Genomic DNA, 20,991 nt, shown 5'->3' on the forward strand with positions numbered 1-20,991 from the left:
ATCCTAAGTGGACATAGGGATGGACCTATGGCTCTATCTGCATATGTAGCAGAGGATCCCTTGTTGAGCTTCAATGGCTGGAGAGGCCTTTGGTTCTGCCAAGGCTTGATGCCCCAGTGTAGGGGAATGCCAGGGCAGAGAGGTAGGAAGGAGTGGGTGGGTGTTTGAGGGAGCCCCTTCATAGAAGCAGGAATGGGGGATGGGATAGCACGTTTCTGGAGGGGAAACTGGGAAAGGGGATAACATTTAAAATGTAAATTTAAAAAAATCTAATAAAATAAAAAACAAGCAAAAACAAAAAGAAAAAGAAGAAAGGCATTCGTGTGAAAGTATTGTTGATTAGGACAGGAATGAAACAAAGGCAAACACCCCTTCCCTGGGCATTTTTCAGTCACTGCTATTTCCTCCACCACTTGCATGTCTCACAGCTTTCCTCCGATCTGCTTTGTGGTCGTCTTACTAGTCTTAGTGGAAATCCTACCTCCCAAATAGTCCGTGTGCCATCTTCTCACCCCAGGATAAAATGCTGCCCTTAGGAAAGCTGCAATACGTCCTCACCTCGGTTGTAGATACTTTCATATGGGTGACTCTGTCAGCATTCCTGTCCTCAGTCAGAGAACCTCTGCATGTGGCATGAGCAGTACTCGCTATCCCTCTTTGACCTGTGGGGACTTAGCTTTGTCTTTCCTTTTCTGCTAGGTCTTTATAGAAAACACTGTCACCTTTGAGCTGCTACCCTCTGTGCTCCAGGCCAGGCCATGTCTCTCTGTAGGATTGTGAGCGACTTGCTTACACTTTCCATTTTCTTCAGACCAGAAAGAAAGTCTAGCTTCTTGCTGCTTTTGTCTCATGTCTTCTTTCCCCATCCTCTCTCTTCCTTGACCATGTTTTCTGCAAACTGACAGCCACATCTTAGGTCCTCGAAAGACATAACTACATCTCAGTGTTTCAAGCCTTTACTTGAAAGGAAAAGTCTTTGAGGATGTAACTGAAATAATGATCTTGATACTTTTACTCAAGGAAGCCTAAATTAAATGACAACGGCCCACAATACATAGAAAGTACTGTGGTGAAGCAGTCACAGACGTTAGAGGGACGCAGTCCTGAGAAGAGTTGACTGATACCAGACGCTAGAAGAGCCTTTGGAGGGAGTCTGCTCTGCTAACTCCTTGATTTTCCACTTCTTGGCCTCTGGAACTATGAGAATAAGCACCTACTGTTTAAGCCACAGTTTACCTCACCAAGCGTGCGCCATTTGTCATAGCTCTAGCAATAATAGCCGACTACCTCCCCATTAAGTTCACTCATCAGATTAAGTCAAAGCTTCAGGGTTTTTTTTTCAAGTCTTATTTTATCTCAGCTCAAATTCCTTCTGCTCTCCCAATGCCTTCCTCAATCCTATTGCTTTGCAGGGATCCTAACAACTACACAAAACACCAGGTTACGTTAACCCCACCTTATGTTATGACTACAAAACCGCATAGAAGTTGCTAAGAAAAATAAACAAAACCATGGAAGCAGAGTACTGAAGAAAACATGTAATTATTACAGATGTCTCAGAAATGGTAGCATTGTGATTCAGCTTCTGTATAGGAGACACCCAGTTTTGTCTCTGTCTGATTTCTTCAGTTTAGAGAAATTTATAACTCACATCTCTGAACAGCTGTGTTAGAGCAAGGCATGTCCTGCTTTCCAAGGGAACTGAGCTCACATTGATTTGACTAACTGTGGGTTCCTGCAGGTTCTCTTCCAGCTATAGCAGAGGCCAAATATTGAAGAGTGCCATTAAATCTCTGTTACGAAAATAATTTTAATACTCCATATTTACTGCTGTCCTCAATGGATCAGACTGCCAGCAGGAATCCCTACCAGCTCGATGAAGAATCAAATAAATAGTCATCTGGCTTATGAAGTTATTTCTCTCGTCAGTTAACAAAACTCAGTGGTTGAATTCTAGATAATTTATACCTGGAGCTTTGTTTGTTAAACTGAGTCTGACTAGTGCTGTTTACCCCAAATGCTGTGAAGCAAACAGTCACTGCTCTTCCCTACAGGATATGTGTCCTTATGGTTCATCATTATTTCTAGCATCGTTTCTTGCTTTCTGGGCATCGCTTTTTGTGTTCCATAATACAAAAGTAATATGTGCTCACAGCAGAACATCATTTATGAGCAAAATAAAAGAAACAAAAATTACCTATAATCCTACCACCTATGGGTAACTACTGGTAACATTTTCGCTTCTATCAAAAATAAGCTCCTACTATATATATTCCCAACTTTCTTATCACGTCACCATGCCTAGTGAGCATTTCTCCATCCTGCTTCTATTAGGAGAAGCATCGCAATCTCTTCAGCAGGTTGTACCTTATGGCAAACCATCTTCCACTGCCTTCTTGCCTCAAACATAGTTTCCAGTCTTACTTGCCTGAAATTCAGCTTACACTCCCAACCTCACCAAAAGCCCTGAAGAACTTTTCTCCATGCTCACTTGTGTGCTCTGAGAAAGTGTAGTCTTCCTTTTATTCCAGACTGTCCTCTACTGACACTTGAGGTATATAGACTTTGTTTTACACTGTATGTTATAGAAATCCTTTCCAATGACAGTGTGTAACAAGTGCATTGCACACCCCCAGCAAGACTTTCAACATCCCCATGTTGTTCTTTTCTGTTCTCATCGCCTAGAGATTTTGGACACCACTATGGTTTATTTAAATGCCCCGGCCTACATGGGTCTCTCCCTTTTCCGGTAAAGAACATATCAGCTGCATTTGATCTGATTCACACTAGCCAGCTGGTCATGCATGCCTGCATACTCGCAGCTAGGAAGCCACATACAGGGATGCCGAATCTGCCACCTTCTTGTCTCAGCAGCACATACAGCCAGTCAGCTGAGTAGCAAATAATAATAATCAATGATGACAATAACAAATAGAAAAGGTAATACATAAAAAAATGAGCCTTCACTAACCCAGACCCCGGGGAGCTCCCAGAGGCTAAGCCACCGACCAGGAGCAAACACTGGCCAGTCTGAGGCCCCTGGCACATGTTAGCAGAGATCTGTCTGGTCTGGCCTCAGTGGAAGAAGATGTGCTTAATCCTCAAGAGACTTGAGGCCCAGGGAAGGAGGCGGCCTGGTGGAGGAGCACCCCTCAGAGGCAAGGGGGAGGAGGAAGGGGAGGAGGAACTATGGGAGGGGGGGCTGAGGGGGAGGCAATGGCTAGAATGTTAATAAATAAAATAATTTAAATTTAAAAGAAATTCAAAGAGAAACAAAAGAACAAATAAAGATGATAGCGTGAAGAAACTGATACAAACCTTGAAAGATGCTCAGCTATGTCCAACAATAACAGAAGTATTAATAACAACACAAACCTGTGCGTGAAAACAGAAAATACCAAACTAAGAAATGTTGACCAGGATGATTGTAAGTCTCCTTAATGAATGCTATTCCCCCTTTCTTCCCATACCTGTCTCACTCGGTGCTCTGACTAGGACTTATGTAAACTTGAGAGAATCTATCTATATATTCCAAAATTTCCTGCAAAAACTTGGCATAATTACATGATAGAAAAATAACTTGAAATTTTTACTTCATTTTGCTTACAAAAAGTAGTATATAGGCATTGTGAAAAACCTCAGAAAATATACTTGATTGAACATAAGTGAGAGGTTATTTTCTCTTTAAGGTAGGAACTTGTTTTCAATGTAAGTATATAAGTGGTTCACTAGCTTGTTCAACATGAGTTTGGAGATCTGGGTGGTAATTCAGTCTCAGAGGGAAATAAGTTTCATAATAGTGGGTGAGTTATTTGTTTCCTTTTCTTCAGTTTTATTGCAGTATAATTGACAAATTAATAAACTATGAATTTAATATATATAACAATAATTTGATGCATGTACATACCAAGATATACATTCATCACTATGGCTATGCTAGTTAGCACAGCTCTCACCTCATATAGGCCCATCCATTCTTTCTTCCTTTCTTCCTTTCTTCCTTCCTTCCTTCTTTCCTTTACTTTTTTCTCTTTTTCCTCTGATCCCTCCATTTCGCCCTGTTGGAAGTCAGGACGCAAGCTCTTCTCTTGTCGCACCTTTAGGAGCTTGGCTGATTTTACATCCACACGAAATTGAAATCCTAGTATGTGTCTTTATGCATCTTGCTTATTTAATCAAGCGTAAAGCTCTCTAGTTTTACCCATATTCTTGCAAATATTAGTATTTCAGACTTGATGATATTCCATGGTAGGTATTTTTCCATAGCTTCTTTACGTCTTAATCTTAACTTAGGTTGCTTATGTATTTTGGCTTTTGTCAATAATGCTGCAAAGACTATGGCCATGTATAGAGCACTGCAAAATTTTCAATGTCATTCTTTGGCGCCTATGTTTTTCACATTATGACTTGTCAAGGTAACTTTATATTGTTTTTCATAATGGTTGTCTCAGCTTCAATCTCTACTAACATGTCTTCCCATATTACCCTTTTTTACATTAAAATTTTATTGTAATGAAGTTTCCAATAAAAAGCATTACACAGTGAGATTAGCCAGACCCAAAGACTTCGCATCTCGCTGAACCTCTGCAGTTATAGTAGCTATTGTGAGGCCGTGGAGCTCAACATTGGGTTTCATACGCTCACTATTAGGTATATTGTTATGAACTTATCCAACAGTGTGTGCATGCCCAAGAGAGAGGGGTGGGGGGAGAGGGGGGAGGGAGGAAGGAAGGAAGGAAGGAAGGAAGGAAGAAGAAAGAAAGAAAGAAAGAAAGAAAGAAAGAAAGAAAGAAAGAAAGAAAGAAAGAAAGAAAGGAAAGAGAGGGAGAGAAAGAAAGACAAAGACAAAGACAAAGACAAAAAAGCAGAAAGGAAAGGAAGGACAGGAAGAGAGAGAGAGAGAGAAAGGAAAAAAGAAAGAAAGGAAGGAAGGAAGAGAGAAAGAGAGAGAGAGAGAGAGAGAGAGAGAGTAATGGATATGAGTAAGGTCAAAGAGGTACTTGTTTTTCTGTTTTTGTCATTGATATTGTCCTTGAGGTGAGAGAAGACCAGCAACTATGTACTCAAGATGACTTTCATTTTCTTTCTTTCTTTTTTTTTTTGTGCTTAAATTGTATTTATTTTTTTATTTTCTTTTTTATTAGATATATTTCTTTACTTACATTTCAAATAGTATTCCCTTCCCGGTTTCCTATCCATATACCAACATCCCCACCCCCTCCCCCATATGGGTGTTTCCCCCATCTACCTCCCTTACTGACCCCCCCATTCCCCTACACTGGGGGTCCAACCTTGGCAGGACCAAGGGCTTCCTCTTCCACTGGTGTCCCAACAAGGCTATTTTCTGCTACATATGCAGTTGGAGCCCTGGGTCAGTCCATGTATAGTCGTTGGGTAGTGGTTTAGTCCCTGGAAGCTCTGGTTGGTTGGCATTGTTGTTCTTATGGGGTTGCAAGCCCCTTATCTCTTTCAGTCCTTTCTCTAATTCCCCCAAAGGGAGTCCTATTCTCAGTTCGGTGATTTTCTGCTAGCATGGACCTCTGTATTGGACATGCTCTGGATGTGTCTCTTAGGAGAGATCTATATCCGGTCCCTTTCAGCATGCACTTTTTAGCTTCATCAATCTTATCTAGTTTTGGTGGCTGTATATATATGGGCCATATGTGGGACAGGCTCTGCATAGCTGTTCCTTCAGTCACTGCTCTAAACTTTGCTTCCATATCCCCTCCTATGGATATTTTTTCCCCTTTCAAGAAGGACTAAACGGGTCCCCTGCATTAATCTTTCTCAGTCTGCCAAAGGAGCAAAATTAAATAGAAAATGATCCCATAAAATCTTGAATCTTCTTGTCTTATGAGAATTCCATTTCAAAAAAATGAATAGAATAAAAACTGATCAGTAGACTCTTCACAAAATATAATACTAGTATGAGACAAAAAGATATATATATATATAATAATAATAATAATAGCTTTTCTTGTTCTAAGCAGAGGAACAAACTTAAATCGAACCAGTGGCTTTGTCTCAGTTACATTTTGGAGGTTGAATTGTTTTCAACTTCATCTTGTAAAGATGTCTTTCTGTGAGAGGCTCTTCAGGATCCAGTTCTTTGTAGGTTTTAAAAGGTAGAACTGCATATTATGTACTTCAGATGGTTATCATTTTGTGTGTATAAGTAGACTTCAGGATCAAATCTAGAGCTAAGCACTTTCTGGCCAATACTCTACCTCCCATTACAGCTTTGCCAGATGGATTATGAATGCTCATGTAATCACCTCAACAACATTTAATGTTCAGTTGATTGAAGTGACTAACAGTATCTTATTTTCTCTTTCCTCTGAACTAAGAGAAGAGGCATGAAAGCCTTTACTACAATACCTAGAATATATATATATGTATATATATACATATATATAACTGCATCATCTTTTTCTTCCCTTTCCTCCTTCATTCAGCTTGCAATATTTCAGATATAAATTGACATGGGATTAAAGGTTTATAATACCCTATCTAGAAATTATAGTTCATCAATTATCCGACGTAGTTTTTCTCTCTCTAAATTGTTAACTTTTCTTGCTGCAGGCCAGGTTGTTGGGATGCTGTGCTCACCATTGCTCACAATTGTGCCTCAAACACTTTGAGAGTTAGCGCCAGCAACTAGTGGGGAAAGACAGAAGCTGGGTGTGCTTTTAAACGTGCTGCTTCCAAAAACACAAACATGATAGAAGAAAGGTGTGGGAACTGACAACTCTGAGCATTAGATCAGAAGCTTAAAGTCTAAATGTGGACACATTTTAGAACATTGTTCTAAACAATTTACTCCCTTTATATTTTCATTTTAAGTTTATAAAATATGGCTTTTGTGGAGAGGGAGTCTAAAACTAAAAACACTTTTAATTACTTGAAAATTAACCATATGCCTTATGGCATAATTAATTAAGCACTGTGTAATACATGAAATAGCAATGTGCCATTTGGTTGACTTTATTGTGGATTGTATTATATATAATAACTCTATTTTTGAAAATAATTTCTCTGTGAATTAAATTTCTCAAGAAAATCTTTTAACAAAAAACACAGCACATATTTCAGATTGTCTGATGCTAATATAACCAATAGTAGAAATTATGGTAATGAATAACTATTTGGAAGAAAAGCAACATTCATAAAGGCAGGCAGACTACAAGTTCCTGTTTTCTTTTATTTCTGTTTCCCTGAAAACCTTGAGAAATCACCTACCATGAAATGGCAGAACACAATCAGCTGAATTGTGAATTTCCCATTTCACCACAACTCTGTCTATATAATACTGGAGCACATGTTTTCTGTCTGAACATTTATGGAAAATATTAGAATTTGTGGCTCATATATTTCAGAATATTCTGGATTTAGGAAATAATTGCCAGCTGCTATGGATGTAGTTTAAGTATTCATTGCCAGCTAGGGAATATAGTACAGTAACAGAATACTTAGCACTCATGTTCAAGCCCTTGCTTTGTTCCCAGGACTAAAGCTTGGTCCATCCTTTGGTTCCCTGGGCTTTGTTTCTGGAATAGAGTCTGGCGTGTGAATATGGATTTGCCCTGAGTGTCCTGCTGGGTTCTTTGTAAGTATGCTCTTCTAGGAAAGCTGAAGGATAGACACTTAGACATTTCTTCTCATCAGAAAAGCCATTTGTATGTCTAATCCTTGATTTATTTGCCATTGTAAAAGCTGTGCCGATATACATATTGCATCGTGGTCATTCTCGTGGCAAGTTAAAATCGTGAGAATGTAATAAGTAATAAATTATAGGCACAGGAAGCAGCCTGCCATCTGTACATGTGCATGTTTAAAATGCTTCTGATATTAGCAGATTCTTTTTTGTGTTGGATAACTCTCAATTTTGCCTAGCTGCATGATAGACTGTTTCCTGGCTCCTGCTGGCTATGCTTTCAAATGGAATAGAAACCATAAGTTGTAAGCAAAACCAGTAAAAAAAAATGGTCTGACTTCACTGGGAAGAAATTGACTAAACCATTTTTTTCTGGGTAATTGGGAAATTTTTTAAGTTGATATTTAGATTTTCTAAATTAAATTTATGTCTAGCACTCATGATGGCAGTATGGTTTCTTTGTAAGCTGTATTCAAAGGAGGGCTAGGGACAGAGTCATCTACAGAACAAAACACAGAGGTCTTCATAATAAAGTCACACACACACACACACACGCGCGCGCACGCGCACCTCATCTGCAAATGCTTCAGCTGAGGGAAAGGAGTGAGAGAAAGCTGCAGGTTACTCCTAAGTTACAGGTGAAGTGTCCTGACTGAGTTTCATCTACTGGAGTGGTGCTCTCTTCACTGCTTCAGGATGTCTCTGCAGGTGCTGACTCCTGTCTTAGGGATCCTGAGCTAGCTCTTGGAAGGAAAATCAGTAAGCTTAGGAGATCAGTAGACACAAAGGGAATGACTAAATGTGTCTACAAGTCTCCAATGGAGACTCTTTATACAACATGAAAGCAGAAAGGGTGGGGAGTGGGAGAGTGGCAGGGTATTTGGAGGTAAGTGCTATCACACTATGTCACATACACTTATGATGACACTTAACTTTTTTTATATTTAATGTATGCTAGTAAAAGCAAAAGAGTAACCACATAGAACTTTGTATGATTTTATGAAGAGGAATAAAGGGATTGTATGTGAGCCTTTCTCCAGGGCATGTTTCAGCACCCCTTCCCAGAAAACAGATCTGTAAATCATTGTCTGTCTTTTGGGTTTTATGGCAGAGTTGTGCTGTGTCACTCAGGCTGGGCTGGAACTCACCACCTTCCTGTAGAACATTAATAACAGCTTGGGATGTGTGGAATATATCTAATGACATTTATCGTGACTAATAATGACCTTTAGAAGCTTGTACGTTAGTAAGCTTAATAGTTTCTTATGAACAATATTATAGATATAAATTATATTTTCTGCCTGTATTAATTCAGCCTTACACAACAAGGTACTAGAAGTTGAATAGCTACAAGAGAAAAATATTTTCTCTTAGTTCTACAGACTGAAAGTCTGAGATCAAAGTAGTAAGCTTGGCCTCTTCTGAGGACTCTGCTCTGTGTCTTCTAATGCCTGGCCCTGGTCCTTATTATAAGGGCATATGTCATATTAAGTTAGTGCTCATACTTATGGCCTCATTATACTTATTATGTCTTTAAAGACTGTCTCCAAACACAGGCACATTCTGACACAGTGGGGAGAGACCGGAGCCTCAATTCATGAAGTTTGGGATGAGATAATCTAGCCCATAGCTGTATCTATACATGTATACATGTGTGTGTCTATGTAAATGTATTCCTATGCACGTTTGTGTGTCTATTTAAGCCTGAAATTCTCACAGTGGGAATTCCTCTGACTCCTTTTGTGTGACAGTGAAGGGACACACATTCCAAGTCTAATTTCCCCAGCCTAATTAGCATGTGGCCTGTTAGCAAACTTATTAAGAATGGGCACTGTACAGCCAACTGTGATCTAATTTCCAGGCTCCTGAAAGTGACTGCTCCCTTAATGCTGAGAAGGGTGAGGGTGTCTGGGGAAACCATGGGACTGCTCCTTGCCTGTCAGAGATGAAAGGCTCACTGTGGTCAGCAAGAAAGAGACTTGCACTGTGGGGATCCTCTGGCCTCAGATCTTTGATTCTCTATGAGGTATGTCCCAAAGGCTGGGACACTGGACTACACTCGAAAGGAGCAGAAGAAGATGTGGGGCTATCATTTACTCCTTTTCAGTACACTGGCTGAACTTCAAAGTGGATGCACAGAATCTGCTTTAGTGGTTGTTTTTAAAGAGTGGAGTTATCCAGGAAATGACATCTCCCCATCCAACCTACCTTCCTCTCTCCCTCTTTATTTCCTCACCACCTTTCAATTATTTATAGAGTGAGTACCTGCCATAGACCAAGCAAGCACTCTGTGTGGTCCTGTTGGAGTCAGAAATTCTTTGCCTTGTATGTCTTGTTCAGGTAACCGTTTCCCTGACCTAGGTTAGACTGTGTTCTTTGGCTTTTTTCTGCTAGTCCTATAACAAAGCTAAACGCCACATTAATTAACATGTCCAGGCCTTTTAGTCCTTCCTATAAAGCAGCATTCTCAGCTGAACCCCTGCCCACCTTCCCTCCCCCACAGCCAGTTGCCAAGTTGAAATCCCTGGTTCCTGACCCCTCCTCGGTCTGAAAGAGATCACCTGACCCCATTGCTCTCAGCCTGCTGGTTTGGTTTTTTTTTTTTTTCTTCCCCTTTCCTTTTCTAAAAGCTGTTTCTTTTGATTCCTCCCACTTCTTCCTCTTCTCATTTTGACTGCTTTCCCAATTCACGTTGATCATCTCCGATGAGCTGGCTTAGTGTGCAAAAATAAAGGTTCCTATGTTCTCTTTCCTCTCTGCCTACTGTTTATTCCAAAGATTAAAGAAAGGTATGTCCCAGTATTCCCACCTGGATGGAAAGAAGGTACCCACTTAACCCTTCCACCCTCCCTCTCCCTAAACATCCTCTATTAATTAACTGATTGATTCTCTAAAGGAAAGAGTGAAAAATATGGAGGGTCAAGGATGCAATTCCATAAAGTTCGAAGATGTTAAGATTAATGTCTCCAGTGGATCTCAACACAAGCATAGAGTCCTCTTGAGGATTTCATTCCTGCAACTTTATTTACTTGGACAGGAGTGGTCAGACCACTGTTTTATTTATTAATTTATACAGGCAGGGAATGTCATCCCTGCACATGCTTCCTGAACTTCTGCTAATCAAATCAGACCCATTGTCCCTGCCACAGGGGAGTCTCATACCTCTAGGAGGTCTGCCTGAGTTTTCATGGCTTCCTCCTGAAACTCTGGACGTTGTCATGCTTCCCAGGAGCAGACTAAGAGAAACTCCCCTGAAATGTGGGTAATGGATCAAAATGAAGAATATTCTCTGGGCTCCTGAAATTCATTCCTTCGTTCTGGTGTACCCAGTGTGGGTACCACTCTTAAGAATGGTATATTTGGATCCTGCTACTTTTCTGAACCTTCTGGGCCTTAATGTTGACCTGTTTCTCCCCCATTGCACCCACCCCTGCCTGTCCCCTCCAGTGTGAAGGACCCATGCTCCCTGCAGCATTCCAGATGTCTCTGGTATTTTAAATAAATTTGCAGTAAGTTAGCAGACCCCACTGCAACTAGACTGCACTGTGGCTTTTCAGGAAACTTCTAACTTATCTGCATAAGAAATAACATGCAGAGGCGATATGAACCCTGACAGGGCTAATAGCAGAATTCCAAGCTGTGTTCCAGCAAGTCAAAAGAGTATTCACGTGTTAATCAGTAGCGTGCTGTTCTGGGAGCACCCCACTCAGCCTTCCCCCGTCTCAACTCTTGTGCTGCAGCAAGATTTGGTGGCATCTAGGCAGAGCCCCCTGACGGATCAACCCTCCCGGTACTGTTCCAGTAAGGAGTGGTCACAGTGATCTTTCCTTCCCACTGCACACAAAGGCAAGGCGCTCCTTAAAGGGACCTCCCAGCAATTCTATGCAGTCGCTAACCAAGTAAGTGCTGGCTCCGGAGACCCAGCTTTTGTCCGAGGATGAGTGGGGAGGGGTCTTGAGAAGCCTCCACCTCCGCATCCTCCGAAGTTCCGGAGGGAGGTAGTTGACAGGCAGAGTGGATGGAGACCACGGGTCCGCGGGGCCCTGCTTGCTGTTAGCTGCTTCTTGGGATGCTCCTCTCCAGTTGAGCCTCCTGCCTGTGATCCAGAGGGTGCTGGCAGCGCGTCTTGCGGTATGCCTGCGTTGCTTTGAGCCAGCGCCCAGAAACCAGCCCTCTGCATTCAGGCACCTCGGACTGGCTCCAGGCAGGGCTGTGTGCAGTCACCATGAATGCTCAGCTCTAGGCTTCTGCACCAGCCTCCTGACCACATGGATCTGGCTGTTTAATCAGCCGAGATCACAACCTGGGAAGATTGGGGACGCTGATATGCGCTCCAGCTGCTGAGACAACTTCCAGCTTGGCTGTTTACTTCTTTGGGTCCCAGGGACTCTGTCCTACACCTCAGCCTCTCCTGCCACTGTGTGTGGGTTCTGAAGTCAGCTGCTGGGACTCCTCCGAAGGCATCCAGGAAGGGGGGCAAGAGGGGTTAAAAGACAGCCGAAATCCCCTCCAACTGCTCACCCTCTGCCGACCGCCTGTGCTGTGGGGTTCTGAGAGGACCTTGCGCTGTCCGGGGAAGCAATGCAAGTCTCCATAGCCTGCACAGAGCACAATTTGAAGAGTCGAAATGGTGAGGACCGACTTCTGAGCAAGCAGAGCTCCACCGCCCCCAATGTGGTGAACGCAGCCCGGGCCAAATTCCGCACTGTCGCTATCATCGCTCGCAGCCTGGGGACCTTCACCCCTCAGCATCACATTTCTCTCAAAGAGTCCACTGCAAAGCAGACTGGCATGAAATATAGGTATGAGGTCCCTCTGCCCGGGGTTTCTGTGTTCTTTGAAGGTTCGGTCAGCCAGTTTCTTCGTGTTTGAAGTGACTTAACTCAGCGCTGGTTTGCTTAATTTAGAATTCTCAGGTGTTTGCTTTTAAATTAGCCTTTTGTAGGGGGAAGGGTGAAAAAGTCCCAGCTGCTGTGCATGCTTGTGTGCGATTTTTAAGATGTGGCCCATTTTGTATATTCTAAGTGTTATGAACACCTTAGGACCTTAATGAATCCCAGACAGCGGAGAAAACACATGGAGGAGCTTGAAACTCTTTCCTACCAGGACAGTTTGTCAAGAGCAGAAGTGTTTGTCCGGCTTGATGTGTAGATCTACGCATATGCTTTTCAGGACAGTTTCCCATCCCACACCTCACTCTTTCTTACCTTTGAGAGACCAAGGGAGCATGCTAAGCCCAGCCTTTAAGGAAGGTTTGGGGTAGCAAGAAACACCTATAATGGTAAATTACAGAGTGAGCACTGCTGTATTTAAATCTAAATTACTGCCTGAAGTGAATGAAGTGTGAGTGCGACTTAAATACAGAGGACCAGCTTTTCAATGCCCAGGGGTGTCTGCGTTCCTGTTTCCTGTATCACAAGGAAGTCTTGTTTTCATAGACAGAAATCTTCCTGTAGTAAAAACAGTTCACCATTCCATAACGCAATTCCTGCCACTTCATTGTTTGCTTGGCACCAGCACTCTGGACCTGTGCTCTGTAGTTCCCCTGCACTTCTCCTAAGTGTTTAGGGATCCAGAGAAGAGCAGGCGCTGACATCCTCCGAGATCTTTGGCTATTCTCATTTGCAGGTGGAACTGTTCACTGCTTTCTTTTATTCTTTCCCTCATTTGCTAGGGACCAGAGTTTAGGATAAGACGAACTCAGGACAATTAAAATACTGTATGTTTAAGACCTGTGCTGTCTGTGTGAAGTAAGCATGGAAACTTCTCTATAAAAGTTGCCCTTGATGAAAGTTCATCTGCGGAGTTAATGGAAGCCTTCCATGGTAACAGCGAGTCTTGTCCTTCTGATGGTGTCAAGCCACTGAGAAAGAAAACCTGTGAACAAAGTGGGAGGAAGCCAGCCATAGCAGTAGCTCTGAGCCACAACTGCAGGGTGAGGACAAACCACCAAATAAACCCCCTGACTGTGATCTTCTCCCCTGAAGTGTCAGCATTGTGAGCATTCTACTCTCCTTTCCTGATGGACTGGGGACCCCATACAATGACTTCTCCAAATGAGACAGCCCCCAGTCTCTACTGCTCTGGCAGTTTCTGTGTAGCTGCTGTGTGAGACAGAAATGGCCTTAGTCCTGTGTATGGAGGGTGCTGCTGAGCCAATAGCTAAGCTGCTGGGGGAGATGAGTTGTTGCCTCCAGGACAGAGTCCAAGAGCAAGGCACACCGGGGTCGGGTGGCTCCAATCAGGACCTGCAGAATTTAAGGCAGAACAGTGAACAGATTTCCTGTAAGGCAGAAGTTTAAGTCACACCCCTACTGTCGGTGGTCACACCTTCATAGTTATATCGGAGGGGATTGCCATGGAACAGTTTTGTCTTTCTGGGCTTCTGCAGTCAGGGGTTAAGCTAAGCTTTCCTGTCAACACAGTTGAACTTGCATTGGACTGTAACTGTCTCGTTCCCCAGAAGGTCAGTGTGGAGAGCACTCATTTGCACGTCTCTCATCCCTTGAAGCCAAGCACAGCTCTTTCCTGACAATCATCTGGGCTCTTCAGCACTCTTGAGTTTGTGGTAACTAAACAAAATGGTTCTTTTCCACTCCTCATTCACAACCACTCCAGCTAGGACAGGTGCTTTATGTGTGTGTGAATCCAGCCTCCCCCTTTTAAATTCTACTCAGAGTGATATGCATGAGAGAGATTATGAGGTAATGCCGTATACAGGCCAAGCTTTCTTAGGTTATAGAGGAAATAGGCAATGACTATGTGCTTACCCAAAATAGTGGGAATACTTTTGTTGCCTGAATTATGTTTTTGTCACATTGTTTCATCTAGAATATAATTACGAGTACATGGAGTGATTGTTAAGAATAATTAGTAAGTGATTTTGTGTAATGAGGAAGGTGATTGGCTTATTTACATTATCTGGGTACATGACTGGGGGACAAACGAGAACAGTAAGTTACTGATTACTTACGATCATAATGTACTTATTCTTGTAGATGGTTTCACATTAGAGCCTTTAGGAATAGCCAAGAACTCCTTCGGGGGGAAGGGGGAATCCAGGAATTTTGTTCATTGATTCGCTCAGAATCTGGTGTCTACTAAACAAAAACTGTCATAGAAATTTCGTGGAGTGAAGCAGTATTCATTTAGTCAGTAGTAATTTATTGCAAATCTTCTCTATACCAGAACTGGACGCTCAAATGCAGAAACCAACAAAGCATAGAAACTAGCTTAATCAGCTAGGTACCATAATCAGCAAGTAGCTGTTGGAATTTTCTGTTATGACACACTCTCATAGGGCTAAGGTGATATTTCTATTTGAAGCTGCCATTTGTCTATATGGAGTGACTTCATCTTGGCCATGTAACTGCCTACATCTCCCACTCACTGCCTACAGCTATCCTTTCAGGTTCAGCCTTGCTGTAAGGGGCCGGTGCTCCCTGACAGTTGAAGACCTGCTTATAACCTTGAGAAATAAATGACCTTCTTTCTGCTTCTATAGTGATTGCGACGTTAAAGTCTCAATTCTTAAGGCCAAGAATACCAACCATAGGTCAAGAGCTCATAAAACTAGGAATCGAGGAACCATGAATATATTTGTACAATCTTCTAAATTTTGTAAATGTAGTTATGGTCACACCATAACTGTGGATGAATCTTATATCATGTGGCTAGTTTTTTCAAGGTTTTTATGGGAACATGCTGCTGTTCGAATGTTTCCGTTAGCTGAGCAACAAGATTCTTCCTTACATTTACTCCTGGGATGTCTATATCTAAGACGGTTCTGTACTTTGGTAATGCATGACAGTTACTTTGGTTTCGTTTTTCCTATGGTTTAGGTGTGCATTCACCACTGCATGAGAGTTTGGTGGAAATTCTGCATATATGGTAAATCTCCAAGTGACAGATGAACCTACGCATATGAACCTTTCAACCCACACAGAGCTAATCAATCAGAGGTTAAGCTAGGTTTCCTTACTGACTTTCTATTTTTTTCTGTTTGTTTGGGAGTTGTTCTGTTTGAAGGGAACTTCTTAGAAGGCTACCGCTGCTGCTGCTTGGTGTGGTTTGGAGTTTCTGTCGTTATATAACACATATTTGTATTTATCAAACCCCTCTTCCTCTTCTGAAGCTATTGCTTTAGTTCTAATAATTTACATATTTGATGGACTCAATTTTATTAAGAAAATTTGAGCCATAACAATAGAACCACCCACTGTACAGTTACATAAACGTGCCTTGCCACTACTGTATGTGAAGCTGAAGATAGGCTTTGCAATATTTCAAAGTTTTCTTTGCAAAAACATTTCACCCCTGAAAAATAATCTTTGCATTCCATTAAAACCTTCAATTTTTTTCTGTCTGTAGCTAGCTGCAACTTACCACTAAACTTTTAAGAATAATTATAGACGCTCAGGAATGTTTTAAGCATACAGACAATATCCGTGCCCCATTAAATTTCTGGTGGTAGCATAATAATACGATGGTTTCAAACCTTGAAAATTGATTTGTAAAATAGAATTGTTTCCAGTTTCACCAGCCATGCATGTGTTCATGTGGATGTGTCTATGTGGTTTCATCACACTGTGGGATCAGTGTTTCCCCAGTTGCAAGGCCTCTTCCTGATGTTGCTTTAAGCCCATTGCTTCCTCTCCAGTTACTAGTGCTTGGCAGTCACCAATCTGCCATCCATCTCTAATTTTATTCTTTAAGACTATTATATTATTGGAAACTAACAGAATGTTGCCTTTTAGAAATGGCCTTTTCTCCCCTGGGAGGACTTTTTTCAGAGAAGTGGGGAGGAAGAATCTTGCGGCCACAAGGGGGTTATGTTGTGGTATCTTAGGGGTATAGAGTAAGACATCAAGACATAGGGTGATCATCAGCAGTGGATGACCCGCCAAGGAGTTTGAACAGTATCTGTTCAATTAGGCAACAATTACACTGGCAGTTCTCCCAAGATGTAGGAGTTTGGATCTGAAGTAAAAGAATGTGCATTGAATTTCATGGCAGTCTTGATCTTAGCAAAATGAAAAACTGCACAGAAAAGGCACAGATCCTATCCCAGATGCTGCTTCTGTGCTACTCCTTAGAGTCTCATCTCTAAGCACACGTTGCATCCATCGTTCGGTACCTCCCACAAAGAGTGGGTGGATTTTAAATTGAAGCAATTCAAACAAAAGATCAATCTTATCAACTGATTGCATAAAAGGCACTGTGTGTGTGTGTGTATGTGTTGTATTCATTGGAGGAAAATGGGAGAAAATGGTGTGCTGAAAAGATGCAGGAGAGCCAGCTCTGTAGTTGTGCTTCAGATAGAAATAGTTGAGCTTAGTCCAGAGAAGGGAGTAGCCTGGTTATTTAAAATGCCACACTTTTAATTAGAGAAAATTTGGTGAATGCCATTATGATTTGCACTAACACCCTTGGATGTGGGTTTTCCTCTCTGCCTCGAAGCCAAATGGTGAGAATGGGGAGGTGGAGGAACCTTCCTAAGAAGAAGTGGCTGAGTCAATCTCACAGACTTTATTCCACCTCTGCAAGACAGCAGCCAGAAGTCTGGCATCCATGGGATGGTGAGAAAATGGTAGGAGGGAAGGGGGCCCCCGGATGTTGTCAGGCAAACGTCCGAGCTCCCTGGCTCTATAAGTATAGGGTAGGCGAATACAGCTATGCATATATGTGCTCTTGCCCAGGCCTAAGCACTTGTGTATGTGCAGGAACTGATTCATGGAGTCTGCAGAACTATCTTATTCCCTTGGTTGCTCCTTGTGGAGTCTTTAATCCCCAGTTCACTCAGTGACTCTCCTTGGAAGCATCATCATGTTGTAGAAGCTCTTCTGTTTTTCATTTCTGCAAACATTTTTTTCTTCCATTTGTATTAAATTGGGTATTTATTATTTACATTTCAAATGTTATTCCCTTTCCCTGTTTCCTGTCTATCAGCACCCTAACCTCTCTCCTTCCCCTTTTATATGGGTGTTTCCCCTCCCCACCCACCCCCATTACTGCCCCCCCCAACAATCCCCTACACTGGAGATCCAGCCTTGGCAGGACCAAGGTCTTCCTTTTCTACTGGTGCCCCAAGCAGGCTATTCACTGCTACCTATGCAGTTGGAGCCCAGGGTCAATCCATGTATAGTCTTTGGGCAGTGGTTTAGTCCCTGGAAGCTCTGGTTGGTTGGCATTGTTGTTCATATGGGGTTGTATGCCCCTTCACTTTCAGTCCTTTCTCTGATTCCTCCAACAGGGGTCCCGTTCTCAGTTCAGTGGTTTGCTGCTGGCATTTGCCTCTGTATTTGACATGTTCTGGCTGTGTCTCTCAGGAGAGATCTATATCCGGTTCCTGTCAGCATTCTGCAAACTTCTCAACTTATGAGAATGGGGTAGATGTTCTGAGAGGAAAAAAGGATCCTATCAAATTTGAAAGAGAAATCAAATTCCCAAGATTCACTTTGATTTTCAAACTCACTTCATCAAACTAACAGTTTTTCTTTGGTAGATTTAGAAGTGGGTAATATGAGATTTGGGGCACATAAATTTGATCAAAATAGGGGAAACTTGGCTTCTTTGAGTATGTCTCAAAAACTATTAAGCAAGGAAAAAATACTTTTATGAGAATAATAGACTTCAGAAACATTGGTTCACAAGTATCCATTAGGAATTTCAAAGCTGGGCCAGCAAGAACTAATAAAAACCTAACAATTGGCTTCACCTGGAACCCATAGAGGAGGAAGAGAATTGATTCTTGGAAATCTGTCCTCTCACCTTCTCACATTTGTAAATAAATACTTTAAAGACTGTCAAAGCCATTGAGACGAATACTAATTAGACATGATAAAAATGATTTCATATCAGAAACTAATTATGTTTCATGTGTAAGAAATAGTTCTGTCACCAGTTTAGAATTAGAAATCCTAATTAGAATTAGAAAGTAGAGTATTGAGGCCAATTTATGATGAACCTGAATATACTGCAGATATTTTCAATCTGAAAGCTATTAATATAGACAGACTGATCACTCTGTAAATGCTTTGTCCCTGGAACTTGCTGAGGGAATCTCAGATCCTAACTTGTACAGCAACATTGCTTTATGTAGAACACCATTTCTCAAGTTACCCAGGAAATAAGGGGGATGAATAAGGCCAAACTCAAGCCTCCTGACTCCAAGAACATGGTCCTTGGTGGACCTTTAGCTTTTATTTTTCAACTTCTGGGTCTTGGCCCATTTTTTTAACATTGAGAAGAAGCAAAGGAACCCAAAGTGCCATGACATCAAATCTATAAGCTTGTATATCCTAAACTCGGACATGATTTAACATCCAGATGATAGTGCGGATACCGTCACGGCATCTAAAAATACCAATGCCTGAGAAGGAGATTCACTAAGTCATGGTCAGGTGAACAGACAGGGCCACATGTCAGTGCTAGGAGAAATACTCACGTAGCTACTGGAGACTGCCACCGTCCATGTTACTGGAGACAGCTCCACAAAGTTTGCCTGAAAGCGAGATTTGAAATATATTTAAACATCATCACAGGCTGGTTTGCTGTTCCCCAGATTGGAAAGCAAACCAGAAGCCCAGCAGTGATTTTTATTTGGTGGAACTGACAGTTAGGGAGGACTCTGAGAGCACGTGCACGGGCCATCTGGTCCAGCCCTTGTGAGAAATCTGCCCTGCTTTTTCCAATTTGTTCCATGCAGCAACTACTTATAAAGGCCTCTGAAGAAATATTGTGTAATCTCCTTTCACGGCAACCATGAAAAGTTTGGTTTGTCTTTCTCAGAATCAGATCATTCATTAATCTCTTAAGTCCTCAGGGTAAAGGAAAGGGTGAACATTTTTAGATCTCTTGTCTTTTATCGGGACCCTACAGTCTGGTCAGGGAGGGAAATAAAGACAGAAGGCTAATGGTAAGATAACCAGGGAGACACACAATGGTGCACAGAGGATCAGCCTCCTGCAGACACTTTCCCATTTAGGAAAAAGAGAAGAAGAGACTTTCCCATTTGGTTCTTGTTCCTGTTTAGGTGGCCTGACTGCACTACTGCTGCACTATGCAAGACTCGATATGCTTCAGGGTTATACAACAGACCTTCTGGTATGTTCCCTCTTTAAAAGCTACATTGGAATCTTCTGTGCCTGTTCTCCAATGAAAGGAAAATGAGCTAGCTGTAATTTCCTGCCTCCTGAGGGTTCCGGCACTTGAAAACCATTACCACAACTCAGCTTACTAATTTCCGGAGTGGTTCTAGCCCTCTCCTTTCCTCCTCGGTCTCATTTTATAATTCCCAACTGTGCTAATAACATTTAAACCTATCACAGGATGACCACCTCCTCCCTAAGCCATTCAATGTTGGGTACATCTGGACAGCAGATAACAAGATTACTCCATCCAGAAACTTCTCTGGACCTTTGCTTTCATTTCTTGATCAGGACTGTTAATTGAAAGAGGAGAAATGGGCATTTTAGCTAATATTTGAAAATGTAATATGAAACATTCAAAAGTATTCTAACTTTTTAGAGTAAAGGGATCTATGCTATGACAAACTGAAGACTATAAGATCATCACCTCTAAAGGTTATTATGGTGCCAATTGAAGAAATAGAGAAATAGGAAATGGTTTAATACAGAAATTTCAAAAACATCTGAGGATTTAGATAGAAAAACTAATGATTTGTAGTATTCTTTTATTTTCTCAGGTACTTTATTTAAAAATAATTTTTATTTATTGTATATTTTATATGCGTTGGTGTTTTAACTGCATGTATATCTGCATGCGAGTGTCAAATCTCCTGGAACGTGAGTTGCAAACAGTTGTGAGCTGACACGTGAGTGGTAGGAATTGAACCCAGGTCCTCTGGAAGAGCAGACAGAGCTCTTAACCACTGAGCCATCTCTCCAGGCCTCTTGGGTGCTGGAGCATATTTTAGGTACATAGATATAAAGGCAACTATATATTAATACTATTAATCAGGAAGAAAAGTTTTCTGTATTGGTCATTAACATCTCTCGGGACTGTGTACCACAAGGGACACAGCTTCCGTGGTGAGCTAGCATCTACTTGTAGGCCCATGTGCTTTCTCAGAGCCCTGTTATAATGAAAGCGCCCAAGAAGCACATTATAATAAGTACCCAACTCTCACTTCCTTTGAAAATGGTTTCCGTTTTCATCTAGCTTTTCATGTTACTGGACTTTTTTTATTTAATATCTGTGGGCTGAGGCTACAACAGGCTCATTATGAAAAATCAACTGCAGAAGTATTGTGGCTTTAATGAATGCTGCTTCTCCCTCAGCTCCAGAACCAGCACAGTGTTCCTCTGGGGCATTTA

At 41.8% G+C, this 20,991-nt stretch overlaps 1 protein-coding gene across 4 annotated transcripts in view; it reads left to right on the top strand.

Moving 5' to 3' along the window:
• Positions 1-20,991, top strand: part of Kcnab1 (potassium voltage-gated channel subfamily A regulatory beta subunit 1) — a 456,882-nt gene that overhangs the window by 156,292 nt on the left and 279,599 nt on the right. The window contains exon 1 of one of the 4 annotated variants that reach the window (NM_017303.3): positions 11,579-12,456. The exons of 2 other annotated variants lie outside the window; for them this stretch is intronic. In NM_017303.3, the coding sequence (NP_058999.1) occupies positions 12,236-12,456 (221 nt within the window). In that variant the 5' untranslated portion in view covers positions 11,579-12,235. Of the gene's footprint in view, positions 1-11,578; positions 12,457-14,072; positions 14,223-20,991 lie in introns of those variants that run through there. One more of the 4 variants, XM_087621143.1, reaches the window with a different exon arrangement.

Source organism: Rattus norvegicus, chromosome 2 (genome assembly GCF_021556685.1).
Source record: "Rattus norvegicus strain SHRSP/BbbUtx chromosome 2, alternate assembly SHRSP_T2T, whole genome shotgun sequence".
Taxonomy (NCBI): Eukaryota; Metazoa; Chordata; class Mammalia; order Rodentia; family Muridae; genus Rattus; species Rattus norvegicus.